The sequence below is a fragment of the Manacus vitellinus genome, unplaced genomic scaffold (genome assembly GCF_001715985.3).
Source record: "Manacus vitellinus isolate BGI_N305 unplaced genomic scaffold, ASM171598v3 scaffold_20_pilon, whole genome shotgun sequence".
Classification (NCBI taxonomy): Eukaryota; Metazoa; Chordata; class Aves; order Passeriformes; family Pipridae; genus Manacus; species Manacus vitellinus.
The window spans coordinates 2,013,309-2,032,859 of record NW_021939471.1 but is presented as its reverse complement, the minus strand read 5'-3'; the positions used below and the strand labels follow the sequence as shown (position 1 = coordinate 2,032,859).

Here is a 19,551-nt window from a genome sequence, read left to right as displayed (position 1 = left end):
CAGCTGGGAACACCTAGTGTTCAGTAGGACCCAAACTCACCTTTCTCTCCCCACATCTCCTGTGTTGACATGTAGCTAAGATTAACGTTTCATAAAAGCTCTCTAAGCCACTCAGAGAGACAAGCAGCAAGATTTTTCTCTCAGTCACGAGAAAAAGCTATAATAAAGACCAAACACAGCTGCTGAAAGATGAAGATACACACTTCCCCAGCTTGAAAAGCAGGAGTCAATTGCTGGACAAGCCACACATTTATAGAACATCTTGTGCTTTTCGTTCAGGCCATTTATAAGAGGAACAGCTACGTGACAACCCAGCAAACACAGCACAGCCTCAGCTGGCCACCCTCATGGGGAAATGTAAGGAGATGTATCTACACATGAGCACAAAGGGCTTACAGATTCCACCACACAAAGTCAGAGGCAGAAAAAAGAGTAATTTGCCAGGAAAGTTTGCTGCAATCTTAAAAAACACAAACCAAAAGGTAAGTAGGAGCTATAAAAGACAGTTGTGCCCTCCTCTCCATAGAGGGTATGGACAGATGGACAAGTTAGCTGCAGTAAAACCTAATGTGAAATCACACCTACCTTCTAATGTGACTAACCCCACATTTACCATCTGATATATACAGGTAAACACTGAGGAGACAAAGGAAGAAATAATTTTACACCCTAGGTCCCCTTACAATAGCACTCCCCATTACCCAGACACCTTGAGGGCTGAAGTGATTTGACCTGTGTGACAGGAGAGGGGTTAAAAGAATGCTATGGGAAGTTAAGCCTCTTTCAAAGAACAGAGGATTTATTGTCTGTGAAATTAAACATGCACTTGTGTAGTTTTTTAGTTTCAAGCCTATACAATTGCAATCATTGCAAATAGACAGTGCTCTCCCAGACTGCAGCTTGCTATTCTTTATCATCCTTTGTTTCAGTTCTCAAAAAGATCTTCATTTATTCCTTTGAAATCTGCAAAACTGGCCAGTTTTGACTGGCACTTACACTGGTATAAATCAGGGGGCCGAACATTAGCCAATGTTTACCCAACAAATATAATATTATAGGAAAGGAAAGTGATCTAGGTCTCCATCAGTGCTCAGCTACAAACTGAGGTATCAGGAGACCTGAGGTATCAGGAATGCACCTGAATGCAATGAGCATTGGCTAAGACTGTGCCACCCAAAGACAAACACATTACCTGAACATAGAAGATGAAGGAAGCATCACCAAGGATCCTATACAGGGATAGGATGCCAGTGTGCTTGGCAGAGGGAAGCAAGGGGGTGAAGTAAACTGTGACCTCAGTTGACTCAACCTGGTAGCTATAATTCAAGAGACAAAGGTCAAGGCCTTTTTATCTTTTTTACCTTGGCTATTGCATATATTCGAGTGCTGGTTGGCTCAGAAAGCTCCTTCTGGAGATCTACGATGGCTGGCCAGGCTTTATTCATAGGCAGACGTGAAGTGAAGCCATCTACTGAGGGGTGGCACATCCTCAGGGCCTTTTGAAAGCTCTCTTCAAAAGTGCGTCCAATAGCCATGACCTGCAAAGAAGAGCAATTCCACGTTAGCTACACTGAGCTGTGCCCTCAGTAACAGAAGAGTGCAAGTTGAAACCATGAAGGCACAGGTATGGAAAGATGACAGACTGGACTCCTCCATAAGACAGTCCTGATGGCTTTAAGACAGATGCAGCTGATCGAGCCTTGGGAGTCCCACTTCGAGGTCTGACTCTGCCCACATTATCAATGGGGAGTTCCAGAGAAGTGACTCCTTTCTGCTTCTGTCTCCCTGCCTGCAAAATACAGGAAGCCACTGCTCTCGTCTGTAAATTGCTTTGAAGCACTTTGGTAGAGAGAGCCATTATCTAGCAGCATGGGTATAGTAATACAGAACAATATTTCTGTTTAACAACCTGTTAGAGATAGAAACTTACTGTGGGAATTTTAAGGTTCAGGAGAAATCTGCTCCTCTTCCTTCAAATTACATTTAACAGTAACTCTCCCCTGTGAGGGCTCTCTTAAAGGGTTACTCCTCCTTGGCATAGCAGCACTGGGGCTTCCCTCCTTCAGTCTTGACATCACATCTAATAAGAAAACAAGCCTTTCTCTCTGGAAATCTGCAAGGTAACAGAACCCTTTCTCAAACTTCTACATTTTTATTTCCCAGTGCAGTCAAAACCCTAACAGCATAAAAATCTTCTCAAACGCAATGCTGAAAAATGTCAAAAGAAAAAACACAATCGTTTTCTCTTTTCTCACAGCTCCAGGCCCACTGCCCAGCACAACAGAGTTCAGGAAAAGCCAGGCCAGGTCATGGTGTTCAGTTAATAGAAGTGCAGTAGGTGCTGTGATCTGGCTTCAAGTTCAGGCCTGGGGAGATGACTGTGCCAACTAATAGAGACACAGTGGCAAGAAACTCTTTGCTTCAAGGACTCCCCCTCCTGCTCACAGGTCCTTCAGACTAACCTTTCTGCTCAGTACCTCTACCAGCTGCAAACTGCATCCCTTAAGCTTCTCCTTCCCTGTTTCAGTTCACCCTGCACCGTTACAGCACTGACTCTTCCTATATCTCCTTCCTGCCTTTACCCAGCATCCTGCCTGAAGAAGGACACAGGTTCAGGCAGTTCTGTGACATATGAGCATTGGAAGGACTTGATGCTTCCTCCTGCAAATGTGTATGGCCAGCAAGTGTTTACAGCTGATTGTGTACAAGGCAACTGTATTTAGGAACCCCAGCTCTACAGAACGGCCCCCAAACCCCTGGGCAGAGAGGCTTAATATCAGGAAGCATCAACTCACTGAAAACAAAACAAAACAAAACAAAAAAAAATCACCTCATTGCCATAAAAAGCCAAAACTGCCAATGAAAATCAAATTCTAATTAATTCTTCCAGTTCTGATAAAAGCTTGTTGTCTCATGACAACAATGATGTTAGGGACGTCTTACACGTCAATATAATTTAATAAAATAGCTACTTGAAAAGCATTAGGAAAGAAAGGCAATTGAAAAAATACACAATTCATTATTTTGCTTTGGTAGCTGATAGGTAATTAACTAATTAAGTGAGTAATTTACCCATTTTGTTTCATTTCTCTCCTCTGAAAACTTGGTCTGAAAATACTGTAGTTGTCCAGACACCTTAAATTCTGATGTAAGAGACTTAACCACTAAGAGAAGTCAAAACTTCAGAGCAAGATTACAGGTTCTGTTTAGATTTGAAGAGCAGAAGTAGGTTGAGATTTGGCATATGGTTTTAACACAGAGGACAAATAACTTGGGAACAACTGAGAGCTGTGGCTCATGGGCATCACTGAAAATCTTAACAGACTACAATTCATGAAGTTTTACTCTAATTAACCACCACTACAGAACCTCAAACTAAAAAATTACTCTCAGAGTCCTGGAGTAAGTGTTAAGAATGAAGTCAACCTCAGGTAATCCATAGCGATCTCTTCCCTTAGGAGTCAAACCATTTATGAATCCACACTGTGATAACCAAGATTACACAGTCCTAATTCATTTTAATTAATTATAGTACTGGATAAAAATTGTTTGAGCTGAATAAATACCCTCAGATTTATTCGGTCCTTGAAGATAGATATTCTGAGGGTTTCCAAGAAAGAGAAATGACTTTCCCAAGTGGTGGAATGAAAGAGAAGGGGGAGAGTCTTGCACTCACCTCCCCCACACTCTTCATGGAGCTTCCAATCCGGTTGGATGTATGCTGAAAACGGTCCAAATCCCAGCGGGGTATTTTGGTAACAATGTAATCAAGGCTGGGCTCAAAGCAGGCAGAGGTTTTTCCTGTCACAAAGTTCTTGATTTCTGGCAAGGGAATCCCCAGGGCAATTTTGGCAGCAATGAAGGCTAATGGATACCTGCCATAGAGGAGAAGTAGAGAACAGTAGAGAAGGAAGTACTTTGCTCTTGCAAATCCCAGGAGTGGATCAAATTAAACAGATGTGAAGTGATTGTCCCTCCTCAATACAGTGGAAGGTTCCTGTGCTCAAGCACAGCATGACCCATCCAGCCTCCTGCATCAGCACACTGCAGATTCAGTTCCTTCCATCTGGGCCTTGCTTTTTTATCCACAAAGACACCACTTTCAGTGCCTATCACATCCACAGTAAGCCCACACTCACAGATATGTTTTGCTGCAAGTCTGTCATCTAAAAAGGAAACAATCGAACACCCACTGCCCAACATTATGGCTCATCTCCAGCCTGAGACAACCAGCTCTTCAACAACCACAAGAGCCTCTGAGAACTGCAAATTAGAGATTAATTTGTGTCTCTCAACAGTATCTGCAAAGTGCAATTAAGAAGCCAATTTTTAAACAGGTTGCTCTGACCACCCTTATGGTGATTAGTTTATGATTAGCCAACAAAACAAAGGCAGCAAGCAGTGCCACTTGCATCAATCTGACAGACAGCTCATCAGTAACTGTGTCCTCTGGGTTCCAGAGGTGATTTGCAGCCAACATATGGATACAGTGTATGTGCTTTGTAAGGCAGCTATTAGCTTCCCTCCCCACGCACCTCCTGGGAGTTTTCCCATTTGTAGTACAAGAATCAGCAGGGTGGAATAGACCTGGAGAGCTCACTAACCCCTTCCCCCATCTCCCAGTAGGACTGGCTCTCCAAGGGTCAACCCCAGCAGGTGCTGACAAGAACTGTTTTAGAAGCTTCCCATACAGAAACCTGCTCCTTACTGACCTGACCACTCCAGAGTTCTCCCTGAGCCAATTTCAGTCTTCCTTGATGAAAATTTAGCCTCCATGTTTTAACTGCATGGAGAGCAGATGCAGGAACTCTTCTTGTAGCTGTCACATATTTAAATAATACATGGATTCAAAGCATTACTGAAATTCCCTCTTTTTGTTCTGCTCCCCTCATTTTTGTTTATTCATTTGTTTTTCTTTAGCATGTGGGGGTTTTTAAATAATCTTACCCTGTCGCCTTGGAGGCCAAAGCTGAACTTCTTGAGAGTCTGGCATTAACTTCAATAATGTAGTACTCCAGGGAAGTTGGATGCAGAGCAAACTGGATATTACACTCTCCCACAATGCCCAAATGTCGGACAACTTTGATGGCACGATCCCTCAGCATCTGAAACTCCTCATTAGTGAGTGTCTGGCTTGGAGCCACTACAACAGAATCTCCTGTTTGTCATAAGGTAGAAGTGAAGGAAAATGAGAAGCAGTTCAGCAGCAGTAAATCCTGGCCTCACAGGTCACTGTCTTTGCCAACCCACTGCTAGAAATCAGGTGGGTTTAGCTTAAAAATATCAGTTTCACACCCTAGCTGGCTTTATCCAAGACCAGAAGACTGTTTCTAGAGCTCACTTCATCAATAACAAAACTGTGTCAATAATAGCAGGCAGAAGGACACTGCATAAAAAAGTTAATGAGCCATTTCTAGTGAGCCACCATGTGCCCGAGCCTACCTGTGTGGACTCCCATAGCATCAATGTTTTCCATATTGCAGACAGCAATACAGTTATCAGCAGCATCTCTCACAATTTCATATTCTATCTCCTTCCAGCCAACGACTGACTTTTCCACCAGAATTTGGTTAGTCATTGCAAATGCCTGAGAATAGTTCAAGGAAAATAAACAGTAAAAAAACCCAACCAAATAAAAAAACCCCACCAACAAAGCAAAACAAACAACAACAAAACAAACAAACAAACAGCTCTCCCCCACAAAAAATCACCAAAACCCTTATTAGAACATATTCTATATTTAAGACTTCTATGACTTATCTCCAGACACCCCAGACCAACCAGAAATTTGAAAGATGTAAAGTTCATACCATTGATAACAAGCACTTTATATTTCTTTGTTTGGTTTTTTTTTTAATTGCTTCAGCTTCATTTGAAAGGCACAGAAAATAGTTATGTGATATGATGGGGAAAAAAAAGGTGGGGCATGTGTGCTTGCAGTGGCATATAAATAACAAATAGGAATATAAAAACATCTAATGTTTCAATCATGCAACAGACACAAGCTTTTATGTGGGCAGCCCCAGGGACTTCAATAGGAGAACACTGCAGAAATGACAGAGTAATGGGGAGTGTGGGTGCCAGCAAACACTACACAGTTAATAGCACTAATAATGCTGCTTATCACTGGCACACTAACCAGAGGCAAGAGTTGTGATTTATTCTTAAACTAATCTTGAAAGCACTCCTCAGTGCATGAGTCAAAAATGAATAATACAGTTTGTTGGTAAATGAGCATAATCTAAGTGAATAAATGGCCTTAATATTAGCAGATAGAAAATATTAATCAATTTGTATTTAAAATCCTAAAAAGTAATGGGCACACTGTCAATCCATCCTTTAGCACAGCTTCTTGTTTTAATGCTGCCCATTAATTGGGTCTTCAGTCTGGTCCCCTCTGTCATTAAATCAAGCAGTAATTCAAATGTTGCCCTTAGCTCAGTTGCCAAAATCACACATAACAAAAAGAAAAGTAGTTTGAGGAATGGCATTCCACACCCAGCCTAAGCAGGCACTGAATTTGTGGTGATGTAGCAGGAACACTCAACCACACCTGTAAAACAATCCTCACTGCTTCTGTGTCTGTCTTTTCCCACTCAATGAGCAGGCTCGGGAGACATGAACTAAAGGCCAGGTTACCTGAACTAGCTGTGTTCAGTTATCTGAACTATAAACAATTCAGAACCCAGTGCCTGAAAAGCCAGTTCATTGAATTACTACAGATCATCTTCATAATGGAAAAGAACAGAGTTTCTGCTGGGTTGTGAAAATGAGCATCCAAATTTAATTCAACAAAAGTCAAATTGGTTTTCACTGCAAATTTTGAAATATTGGTACTGAACTGGAAGGAGCTGTTCACTCTCTGAGGGACAAGAGGCCTTGCAGAGAGATCCCGATCAACTGGAGCATGAGGCTATGATTAATGGGATGACAAATAACAAATAGAAGTGCCAGATTTTGCACCTAGTATGAAATAAGCTCCGCACAAGCATAAATGGGGAGAGGAGCAGCTGGAGAGCAGCCCTGCAGACAGGAATCTGGGGGTGCTGGTAGGCAGCAGGCTCACTTTTTTAAAAAAACACCAAGACTTGCTGACTAAAACTAGGGAGTTTCCTAATGAAAAACTGTTTTTATATAAACCTTTTAGACAGCTGCACTCCCAGGGTTTTCGGGGGAATTTTTGCTTTCTCTAAACAAAGCCAGAAAAGTCATTTTTGCATCAGCAGTATTCCTTTCGAGCAACACATGAAAGATTAGGAGGCTCAGCAAACCAGGAAAAGACAAACACAATAACTTTAGAGCCCCACAGATAGATTTTTTCCTTAAAATTCTGCAGTTTTGTCAAGGAAAAAAGCTTTTGATTTGTTTTCCCCAATTATCTGTTTACTTTTCACAGCAAATTTTTAAACAACAATCTCGGATTTCCTACAGAAAAAGAGCTGTCCTCATAGCCAGAGATGGCCAGTAGATGTCAAATTATGAAGTGTCATCCTGTTAAATCTCTACACGAGCTTTTAACCTAGCAAAAATACCATATTTAGACAGAAATACAGCAGACCCAAGGCTCCCAGCTCTCCTGTCCCTGAGACTACATTATCACTCAGCATTTCAAATGTTTCACCTTCCTTGACCTCATTCATGTGCCATTTACTCATGCAAGTCGGTGAATATAGGCCAGTATGTTTCATTTCAGACCAAAACTGCTGAAAAAACTTGCTCAAATTATGATTGTTTGTTGTGAATTTAACAGATCTGTCATTTAGCCATTTTCATTACCCAACTCGATGAGCATTAGGAAAAGCAGGCAGCAGATTATGAAAAGCACAATCAGGGCAAGATTTTACAAGTAAGGTGAAAGGTAGGGTACGTACAGTTCCAGTGCCTGTGACTATTAGAAGAGTACCTAAGAAAATCAGATGTTCAGTTCTATTCCCAGAGCTTGCAATTCCAGACATACCTTTGTACCAAGGTCCAGCAAACTTTCCTTATCAGGACATATGCCTGACCCCAGACCACCAAGGGCATAGGCAGAACGTATCATGACTGGGAAGCAAATGTTTTCAGCTGCCTTCAGAGCCTCTTCAACCTTAAAGGAAAGGGGAATACATTTCAGAGAGAGATAAAAATTCAAATGAATAAAGTCTTCAACTCTGGTTACACGGTTACCTGGAAATCCCATCAGTAAGAGACTAAACTGTCCGAAGGTAAAAAGAAAATAATAAAAGTTGGCTTTGCAATATTACTTTGTTCTGCCAAGCAGCAGAAAACTGCACCCCAGGAGGTAACTTCTGTCTTTAGCTATGTGTGGAATTCCTTGCTGACTTTCCATGGACATTTCCACTTTCCTTACCAGGTCTGTCTCCAGAGACTTTAGCATGAAATAATCCCTCCGACAGACATCCTGGTTTAAGACCTGTTTGGTTTTCTCCAAACTCCAATGGACTCTCCATGAATCAGTTTTTTACTTTCATACTCCCATCCTCAAAAAATATTTCAATACTGCTGATTTTGAGGACCTAAACACTGAAGTCTAAACAGCTTGTGCAAGATTTAAAAAAAAAGAAAAGTACCTCCAACATCTTACAGACTTTTGTGCTGCAGCACAGGAGTCACTCCAACCAAATTTACTTTTCTTGTCAATGAGTAAATTAGTTTAGGCTTTTCAAATGCTTAATTGCACTTTCACTCATTTTAAATCAGTGACCCACCAGCAATTCCTGAGGAGTGATGATGCAGGCATACACACTACAGTATCCACAGCTGCATTCAGCTTTCACTCAACAAAATCAAAAATACTTTTACTAACTCAAATAGGTAACAGTAATAGTAATCACATCTTCAAAATTATCTGATTTACCGATTCCACTGCAAAGCTAGGAGCAATCTTTTCATTTAGCTCAGTCAGTTTATCAGAAAAGAGCTTTCTATCCTCTGTAGCCATGATGGATTCAACTGATGTACCTAGAACCTTCACACCATACTGCTGCAGGACTCCTTGCTTGAAGAGTTTCACTCCTGCAGAGTAAACAAAGACACAGTTTTGAGGATTGATAGTAGATGAAGAATAATAAACTTATTAGAATCACAGAGTGGAAGGGACCTTAAAGATCATCTCATTTCACTCCCTTGCCATGGGCACCTTTCACTAGACCAGGTTGCTCCAAGTCCCGTCCAACCTGGCCTGGAACACTTCCAAGGATGGGGCATCCACAACTCATCTGGGCAACCTGTTCCAGTGCCTCACCACCCTCACAGTAAAGAATCCAGAAAGCTTAGAAAACTTAGACAGAAGAAAGTATTCAAAAGATATCTGACTAGCTGACAACTTGTCTGGCCTCATCAACAGCTAATTTTATTATTCTTTTTCAGTATTAGATCTCAGAACCATACCACGAAATTTTCTGTCCTCGAATTGGTGAGGGATATTAGTATAAGATATTAGTACAGTTACTGCTTGGCCATCATCTGCAACACAGAGCAGAGCTGCACAGATGAGTACCGGTCCAAGAAGTTAAATGAAGGTAAATTTTCCTTTTGATCTCTGCTTCAAGTTGGTCTGAATATCCCAAATCCAACTACAATAACTAAGAATTAAGCTGAAAACCAGGACATATTAATTATCAAACCCAGCAATTAGATGTTATGTTCACAGCTTAGCAGTGACTCACTCTCCCCAGGTCTCTGCCTGTATCTCTCAGTAACCCAGGCAATGTATGAGGCCTGTGGGTCTTGCATGCCTGCACAAATAAACTCTGCTGAACATGTGGCAGGATCATAGAATCATTAAGGTTGGGAAAGACCTCTAAGATCATCAAATCCAACCTTTAACCCAGCACCACCACGTTCACCACTAAACCATGTCCCCAGGTGCCACATCCACATGCCTTTTGAACACTTCCAGCCTGTTCCAATGCCTGACCACCCTTTCAGTGAAGAAATTTTTCCTGATATCCAACCTAAACCTCCCCTGGTGCGACTGGAAGCCATTTCTTCTGGTCCTGTCCTTTATTACTTTACTTGTTATTTGGCAAAAATTATGAGTCTGCCCGCAAGGAGTGCCAAGGCACCTGTATCACACTCACCACAGTTGAGAGCAGTCTGGCCACCCATGCCCAGAATTATTCCATCGGGACGCTCAGCCTTGATGACCTCTATGACAAACTGTGGAGTGATGGGGAGGAAGTAGACAGCATCAGCCTGCTTTAAGCCAGTCTCATTGGTCTGCACTGAAGCAATATTGGGATTCATGAGGACAATTTTCACATTTTCTTCCTGAAAAATTAAAATTTGCATTAAAAATAGGCATAAAAAAGCTGACAGCAGCAGCGAGAAATGGGGTTCAACAAGCAGTTTAGCAACAGCAGAATTAAAAAAGTCTCATCCCTTATGTCCTGTCCCATAAGAGATTTCTGGTCTCTTGCACGAGGCTGAACTAATGCCAATTCTTTACTTTTGTGCCTCTGCCTCTTTGTGAATCTTGAGAGAATGGACATTCTCAACCATTTCAGAAATTCGGTCAAAATTGTTTACCACATTTAGGACTTACACAAAGCAGACAGGAACAAAGTCCAGCATAATCACATCTGTCTTCTGTTGGAAGTCAGATTAAAAATGCCAAAGCAAAAAATTTAATTCTAAAGGCAATCTTTTCTTGGCAAGCAGTAGGTCTTTGTTCATGGGTAACCAGGTAGTTCTCAGATTTTTTTGCACCAACTAGTAACAGTAACAAAAATACATTTTTTGCTTTGACTTTCCATAAAGATGCTTTAATTTTTCTGGTGTTATGACTTTAAAAATCTTGTTCTGTAACTTTTTTATTTGATATTGCGCATATTAAAAGACAAGCTCTGCCTCTATATGCAAGACAAAGGTTAGTGAAAACTTTACTCTGTTTTTTCTCTGTCACAGATAAGAAACTGAGATAGAGTGATAATAAAGAGTATCTGTTTCCTGCTATACCAGTGGGACTTTTGCCACTCTTTTGGCTACAGACAGAAGTTCACTACAGTTTGCTCATTAACAGAAAAATCTGAGTCGGAGCTGGGCAGATCAACTCTCCTCCCTCTTGAAATATTAGCACGTAACGAGGAAGTCAACCAAGTTTTGCTAATAATGATGAGTGTGGCCAAGCTTAAAAAAAAATCCATGTCAACCACAAGCAGATACAGAACAATGATTTACTGCTTTGTTGAAAAGGTGAACTGGAAAGTGCAAAGACCTCATTTTTTTAAGGGAACTCATTCTAATTTTTATCAACTTCTTGTAAGGCAATAAACTTCTACAAACAAACACATCATTTGCAAACAATGCTAATTATAGATGAAAAATACATTTCAAGAGAAACATTTGCTATATAGAAGTTGTGGAGGTTAAGAAACAACGATGATTTCCATTAAAAACAGGAACAGTAACAACATTTTTAAAAGAGTAGAAAGAAACAGGAACAAGGCCAGTAGATTAAGTCAGCCATCCCTTGAGCAAATGCTATTGGAAGTGTTGCTGGGACCAGTATAGAAATTGCTGTCTTCCCCCACCACACAGTAAGCATGAAAATGCCATAGGACTTTTCTGTGTTTGTTCAAAATTTGTGATTGTTTGTCTCATTGGTTTGGGGGAACAAAGGAATAGCTCACCTGGGGGTGGGATTCTCACTCAGAGCTCTGAGTGCTCAGTTCAGGTGTTGGATAACATTTCTTCTCCTTTCTTTGCTAACTTAAAATACTGCCTTAAAGACTGGCTGTAAATTCCTGCTGACCTTTTTCTCCTATGAAAAATTGGATTTTTTTTCACTGAAGCACTTTCCTTGGAAATGTGTGGAACAGGGAAGGGAAAGAAGATATAAAATCCTTACGGAAAATATTTCAGATTTAGACAAATGATCCTAAACTGCGTAGTATTCGTGGCAGTGGTGGGGGAAAAAGATATCACATCCTCTAGCCCAATTGTTTGGGATGTTGGATTTTACTGCACCTGTAGTTTGCCCTTGCAACCCTTTCCTTCAAATTTCACCTTTTTATTTCTGCTCTGGAACTGTCACACCTCTACAAGCTCTCCTCCTTCTTCACAAGAGGTTAGACATGAACTAGGGGGCCCAGGTAACTCTTACATTACCAGCAGTAACCCCCTCACAGTACACTTCACCCTTCCACACCTTCTCCTAGCATGAGCTTTTGCCCTAGTATCCTTTCTAGGACATATTCTGGAAACAAAATTTGACATATATGACCTTTAAAAAGTTCATCCTATTCAAAATAAATACCATTTAGAAAACTGGCCTTGAAAAGGGGTTCAAAATCTTTTGCATTGCAGCAGTCAATCACTTTATACTATAAAAGTCCAGTCCCCTCTCATGCAGTCAGGCTCTTCTGACATAACCCTTCTTGGGGTGTATGTGTGGAGATGCCTCCCTTGGCTGGGGACACCCTCCAAGGATACTCCTTGAGGTAGAGAGAAAGAGATCTCCCATGAGTGAGTTACATCAAATCTTTACTTAATAATCATTTCTTTTTGCTAGCTTTAATATAACTGCTTCAATAATTGCTTTGTTACAGTGTACCATACTACTTTATGCTATATTATACTCTACCAGTAGATTTTTAGTGTTTATTTTGTGGAGTAAATAATTCTGATTAAGATCTTTCATCTGTTCACCTGTTAGTTTGTCATAATAAATAATTCATTTATATAAATATTTCTGTTTTGCCATCATTAAAATCTGTGGGACAAAGTGGTTTAATCATACCTCTCTACATGCCCTTTAAATTTAAACCGTTAACACAGTCCAAGGCTAAGACAGGATTCAGCTGCATCTAAACCCTTCTCCAAGAAGGAGTTTAGAAAGAAAGGGAGTCCTTTCTGCACCTCGGGACTCAATGGCAGGGCTTTTTAATAAATTTTGTCTAAGCTTTCCACTCTCCCATGACAACCATGCCATGTGCTGACACACCCCGGAAGTTCCAGTAATTCCAGCTCAGGTGTAGCTGAGCATATCCCTCCTTTTCATCCCCATTTACTTTGAGAAGCCTGGAGTGACCAGGCACACATCACAAATAACAAACTGCTCAAAGACTGCAATGGAAACCTCGAGAACATCTCTCTTTGGTAGATAATTCTGAGTGGTTAACTCATTTCACTCATACAACAAGTTCACCAACAAAAAATGGCTAAATTTCCCTACAGTCATTTATCCTCATCAGCTTCCCTGCCCCACTGATGCCATAGTTGGAAGATCAGTTCAGCTGCAAGAAAGGAAAATAGGTTACATGAGGTTAGTATTTTCAGAGTATCTCCTCACCTTCATGGCTTTTACAGCCTGGGATCCAGAGTAATCAAATTCCCCTGCCTGACCAATTGACAGACCCCCGGATCCTAGAATGAGAACTTTGGAGACCTACAGGGTCAAAACAGCATGAAAAAAAATCAGTCCTATCATAGTGGATGTTGAAATGAACAGAGAGACTGTGCAGCAACCAACAGTTTCAAATTACAGAACATAAGTTCTCAAAAGAGAAGAAAAGCCGCTTTCAAAACCACTGCACTTTTACTTCTAAGAGTATTTCTACTGGACTTCTCTCCTATATCTCTTGTCAGAGAAACACATGATCCATGCACTGGGCATACAATAAATATGTTAATTGTATCATGTGCTTATAGATAACCATGCCTCACTTTGGCTGCCCACAAAGTCCAGCTGCCTTCTAAGATAGTGAAACTGTATGAAATTCAGCCCACGCTTGGAATTTCAGATTTATTTGCTTAGCAACCAAGCATCAACATTCTACTGCAGGCACAAAATCTCATGGCCAGATTATCCCAGGGCACCTCATTATACTGCTGTGAGAGTACCTTTCTTGGGAGAACTGCAAAGAAAAATCCATGAAACGTCAGAACTTAAAACTTTCTCAAAGAAAAGGGACTTAATAACACAAGAGAGGCCTGATGACTGTGAGACAAGCAGCTGTAAGGACTTTTATAAGGGAAGCCTCCTCAGACTTCCATGACCAGTTTTCTGTGCCATTTTGTGCTGTGGGTATAGTAGGAATTAAGTAGGTCCCAGCCTCACCGACAGGCATGATAAACAAGTAGCTGTATACTGACCTCTACTCTGGAAGCAGTCACTCCAGCCCTGGGCAGAACTGAGGAAATGGTACTGCCTTTCCCACTCTTAACCAGGGAAATAAAAGAATCAAAAAGGAACTAGAAAAAATAAACACACGTTTATGGAAAAATAACCACCAAAGTGGAACTAAATAAATACCAAGCAAAGAAGGAAAAAACAGGCCATTTGGGAGCTCGAGCAATCAGCTCTGCTCTGCTGCCTTCAGCAGGTAGATTTACACCATCTGAGAAGACAAAATAGTTATTTGAAATTTTTTAACAACTTTGACATCTCTGACAAAGCTGCATTCAAGAAAGGGAGGTCATAATCAGGAAGAAAACACACATCAATCATGCCTGTGTGCTTTGCTTCTATGTGGCTGGCAGTGCAACAAGTGAACGTGCATTAAAAGCCAAAACACAGAAGAGCATACACTAGACAAGCTCAGGGAACCATCTAGAACAGCACCTGCTACAGAGCAGGGACCTGAACAGGGATATCTAAACATCAGTGGTGCTAAATCAGTGTTGTCCTTCCAGAGGAGGTCCCAGAGCAGCTGTCAGAAGTGTTTTCCAGCCAGGGCAGGCAAGGCAAGGCAGGCAGCTACACACAGTGGGACAGGCTTCCCACCTGACCCCACACTTGCAGAGCTTTTGCCACACAGTCCCTGGGAATTATCCATGGAAGGAGTATGGATGGGTCCTGCAAGCCTATCAGGATAGGTACTATGTTATCAAACCCATCCCAGCAGTGGGAGTGCACAGACTTGGAAAAGACACACAGCTGAGAGTTGTTTTGAGTTCTCTGAGATTCACCAGTCAATCAGATTGCTACAAAACTTCTTGATATCAAGAGATTTATTTGCAGGTTTAATCAACATCATCAAATTAAGATTTAAATAAGCACTTCTATGTATTCTTCCATCTTCCTCTCTCAGGAAATGCTAAATAGCTTATTTATGTTCAGACATGCCTCCTCTGCTTTCCACATCCCCTGATGCTGCTTAGTCATACTCCGTGACTACACAACCAGTTGTTACAGACTTTGTGTGAAGTCACAGATTGGGGATTAAAATTTCATTTCACTTAGGAGAACCAGAGTGAGGAAGTATGCATCCATTTACATAACTCTACAGTAATTATAAAATTTGAAAGTGGAACTAAAATGTATTAGAAAGTTAATGATTTTATTACAAAGCATCTGGCTAGTATTTTTTCTGTTAAGATAAAATGCTATTCTTTTTGCAATCTCTTTTGCAAGAGATTTGAGCCTGATCCTGTAGAGGCTTAAGCACTTCAGTAACTTCCAACACAGAGATAATCCCACCAGGACTCGATGCATACACATAATATGAATGGAATCGTTGATCCAAGGCACACAGAAGTCAATAGACATCTTGCTGCTGATTGTAATTAGCTGCACATCAAGCTAAGCAGACACAAGCCTATGCATGATTGGGCCCTCTGTTAGGAGCCCGACATTTCCAAAACCAAGATGTAGGACCATCACCAACATAAAGACTCCTCACCGCAGCTGATACATATCTGCACTCCTCAGACCATCTGAAAGCAAGCCCAGATCAGTTCTCATACATTACCTCTGTGTCCCTTGGCCCAGGATTTGCATCTGGATAGAACTGTGCTGTGAAAATTGGTCTGGTCTCATGCATAATTCCCTGCAGGAATAAAAGTGATTCTCTTAGACACCTCCTGACAAGCAAACACACCAACAGAAAGCCACATCTTATCTCTGCAAGCACTGAAGGCCAAAGGACTGGTATGTTTCCAGGGGCTGTCAAATTTACACCCCTTTTATTCACAATCTTCAAGCCATGTCTCATCCAATGAGCTCCTGAGCCTCTTGCTCTGCTGCTAAGGCTCAGCTGTGCATGGACAAGGGCCACAGGGGAGATATCACTGTCACTGCAACAGCAAATACTGCTAATCTGGAAGAATTTAACAGAGCAGATACACTGGTCTGCCTCCAGAGTCAATCCTGGACTAGGCAGAGATGAAAAGCTGGCAAGAAAAGATCACCTGGAACAAGGCTGTTAAGGAATGAATGGTTTTATCATCCCAATTTGACTGGTTCTGTCACAGTAGAAATGGTTTTTGATCACAGTCTTGATTTCCATAACTCACTTTAACTGCTGATACAGGGGCTTGATCTGTGCCCTGGGTTGGGCAGAGTGATGAAGGGGGACTACTGCTGTGGACCTGAAATGAGAGGGGGCCTCATTTTCAAATGACTTAGGAAATTAGAAGATTTAGCTTCGATAAAAATTGCATCTTAATCAACTAAGGAACTTGCTTTTTGGCACAGTAGTTGTCTTTTCTTTTAGGACTACAATTAGTTTCAGGATGTAGAATGTAGATGAAATTATGGGAACTAAGAGAGTGAACCATAAGCACACCTGTAAGAAATCAGCTTACACACTTCGAGAAACTTGATCAATATGAGACTGTTTTGCTAAGAAGTAAATTCAGTTAAAGATTAAGTTAATAGGAAATTCTAGTTATCTTTAACCAATGATGAATATATGTGTCCTAGTAGGTACTAGAACAATTAGTTTAGGGGTCAGCTGGATCAATCTTAGGTGCTAGGAGACCTGCCAAGTGGAAAGAAGACACAACTGCTCCCCCCAGAAGAAGTTAATGCGAGATGGCGACCTTGCTCCACGAATGAACTCCAGGATGATATTTGACCCCCAAATTATGACATAATTCAAGGTTGGACTTGTGGGAAGGAGTTTCAGTGAATACTGTATTTATGCCCCAAATTTGTACTGATTCTTCGGTTTGTATATGGCAAATCAATTCCCCATGAACACCCAGCTGGCATAATAAAGAGATGTCCAATCCAATGATTTCTGGTTGTTGGGTTTAGTTCTTTTGTTTCAGACCTAAACTGAGTTTGGAGTCACTGTGACAATCCTACACTCTGGGCTGGTACAGCAAACAGTGGTAAAGGCTAACCCATTGTGGGCTTTAAGGCAAGCTCCAAGTAAAGTAGATGGTCAGATTACCACATTCAGCCCTGATAACAAAGTGTAATCTGACAGCAAGCTTCCAGGAGGTGAAATAAAGCCAGAGTGTCTTTGCTCACTAGAGGCTTCCTTGTGCAGGTCTCCGGAATAAAGCATGAGCTCACCTCAGTGGTTTGGTCATTGGCGTTCACAAAGAGAGGCTTCCAGCCAGAGGAGAGGGTAGAGCTGTCAATGGCATAGCCGTGGTTCTGAGCAGTGATGACAGCCTGCCCATTCACTGCATTCAGCACGGGCTGGTTCTGGCCTCTGGAAGAAAAAAAGAATCAGAGAACAGAAGTGCCAGATGTGTCCAAATGTCACAGTTAGGAGGAGCCGGTAACTATGAGGCTATACACAGCAGTTCAAGTGTAGCTGTTCAATACTGGCAGCCATTCAGAAGATAATAAAACCTAGGAGAAACTTTGCTATCCTTCTGTTTGATGGGAATCAATTACATCAAACACTTTCAAAACACCCTCAAAAACAGTATTGCATGACATGGCAGTTTAAATTAAAGGTGAGGAGAATGGCTGGCATGAAGAAGCAATGTCACTGACACACTGGTTGCTGCTAAGGTAGTTCAGCAGCAAAGCACTGCTGCTCTGTGGCCTTTCACAATGCTGAAGTGGTCTGTCTAGGCCCTGGAAAGCAGAAGAGCTGCCACACCTGTTGGCCATCTGCATCTTGTAGGAAGTAGCTCCAGCTGCTATTCCAGTGATTAGATGCCCCATGCTAATTCCAAACAGGGGCTCTGGGCGATCACTCTCCAGAACCTAAAATGAAAAGGTTTTCAAGAGATATTGGAGTGTCTCTGTTCAGCAATACCAGCATAAACTATGCTACTTCCCTCACAGGCTTGGCAACAGCCTAGGAAGGAAAGCTTCCTCCTCTTCCCTGCTTCAGAGGGAAGCCTCAGGGCACAGCTTGGTGTCAGACTAGTCGAGGGGAATAAGCAATGACACTCCGCATTACAGCCATTTAGTGTGCAGCATTATTGCTAGTGGGAGCCCTGAATTCAATGCTGTTCTTTCCTAATGTCCCAGAGGTCCTGAAAGAGCACAGTGTACTTTAAGGCACCAGTAAAGGTCTATACAGCCTTGTTGTAACTACTGGGCTGGAGACAACTCCCAGTGGACAAACACAAGGAATATTCCAGGCAGCTGAAACGACTGAACAACATTTGGCCCATAACATGCTAATATAACCAACTGTTTGGATTTCAGGCACTAGAAAAAAAGGCAAATTAACAACTGTATGGCTATTACATTGTACCTTTCTGACATTCTGAATCACCTCCTGGGCCTTCATGGGATCCCCTGGTCCCCCAGAAATTATGAGCCCATCGTAGTCCATGCTGGTGAAATCATGATCCCATGGAACTAAATGTACTTCTGCACCTCGCTAAAAAACAAACAAAAAAACAAACAAAAAAACCCACAAAAAACCCCCAAGGTAACAAGAAATGAGGGCAGGAGGGAAACAAATGAATTTGTGTCAGGAGGTTGTTCCTCTCTCATGTCCCAAAGGCTGAGTCTGGATTTCAGTGTATGTACATATGTAAAATATGTTCACTTCTACACAGTGCATGCATTCTGACTGCTAAATTAGGTCTTCACAGCTCTGTTCTGTGACATGCCAGAAATAGTCCCACCCATCAAAAATGAGACAAATATCCACACAAATTAAAATACAGAATCAGAGAAACCGTTTACATCTAGGGAATGAGAGGACACTGCCTTCAGTCTGCCTGTGTGGCTAAAGAAGCAAGCACTGCTACATCACTGTGTTACAAACAGGAAAAGATTTTCACAGAATCCTGTAGTCAAAGAAAAACTGAGGATGGAGGAACCTCAGGAGGTCTGCTCAATGCAGAGATAACTTCAACTTTAGAGCAGGTTACTTAGGGCCTGGGTCAGCTGTGTTTTTAATATCTTCAGAGATGGGCATTCCACAATTTCCCTGGGCTTGTTTCAACTATTCACCACCTTCATTGAAACTTTTTTCCCCCCTGTTTATTTTTTACAGTGTTGGGTTGACCTTCCTTGGTTGCTCTTTAGAGAAGTTGTGCCTCATCTTATGACAACTCATCTTCAAGGGGTTCTTCTCACAGCTGAGAGGCTGCTGGACAGGTTGTACTCCTTACCCCCTCAATACAGCGTATCAAGTTCAGAAAACACTTCCTAGTCCATGAAAGTCATCCTAAAAATTGTACCTGATTTTAGGAGGGCAACTGCTACTAGAATGGCTGTGTGCAGGTAGAAGGAAGGTTAGAGAGTACAGGCAAGGCCCTTGTCAAAGCAAAACGAGAGATAGGCAACATCAAGCATTGACTTACCTTAACTAGCAGACGGATAATGTTGTGCTTCAACCCACAGTCGACAGCTACAACTTTAATTGGATTCCCTCTGCCATAAACTTTGACTTCCTA

The 19,551-nt window shown here is 41.6% G+C and overlaps 1 protein-coding gene across 4 annotated transcripts in view; it reads right to left on the bottom strand.

Annotated features, from left to right (window-relative positions):
- The window catches only part of CPS1 (carbamoyl-phosphate synthase 1), a 162,099-nt gene that overhangs the window by 48,616 nt on the left and 93,932 nt on the right, over positions 1-19,551 (bottom strand). For all 4 annotated transcript variants that reach the window (XM_029959481.1, XM_029959482.1, XM_008928470.3 and 1 more), the window contains 14 exons: positions 19,459-19,548; positions 18,396-18,524; positions 17,790-17,896; positions 17,249-17,390; positions 15,696-15,773; positions 14,098-14,196; positions 13,295-13,390; positions 10,083-10,272; positions 8,858-9,015; positions 7,958-8,086; positions 5,443-5,587; positions 4,948-5,158; positions 3,677-3,875; positions 1,362-1,538 (listed from right to left, as the gene is read on the bottom strand). In XM_029959481.1, coding sequence (XP_029815341.1) covers positions 1,362-1,538; positions 3,677-3,875; positions 4,948-5,158; positions 5,443-5,587; positions 7,958-8,086; positions 8,858-9,015; positions 10,083-10,272; positions 13,295-13,390; positions 14,098-14,196; positions 15,696-15,773; positions 17,249-17,390; positions 17,790-17,896; positions 18,396-18,524; positions 19,459-19,548 — 1,950 coding nt within the window. The remainder of the gene's footprint in view (positions 1-1,361; positions 1,539-3,676; positions 3,876-4,947; positions 5,159-5,442; positions 5,588-7,957; positions 8,087-8,857; positions 9,016-10,082; positions 10,273-13,294; positions 13,391-14,097; positions 14,197-15,695; positions 15,774-17,248; positions 17,391-17,789; positions 17,897-18,395; positions 18,525-19,458; positions 19,549-19,551) is intronic.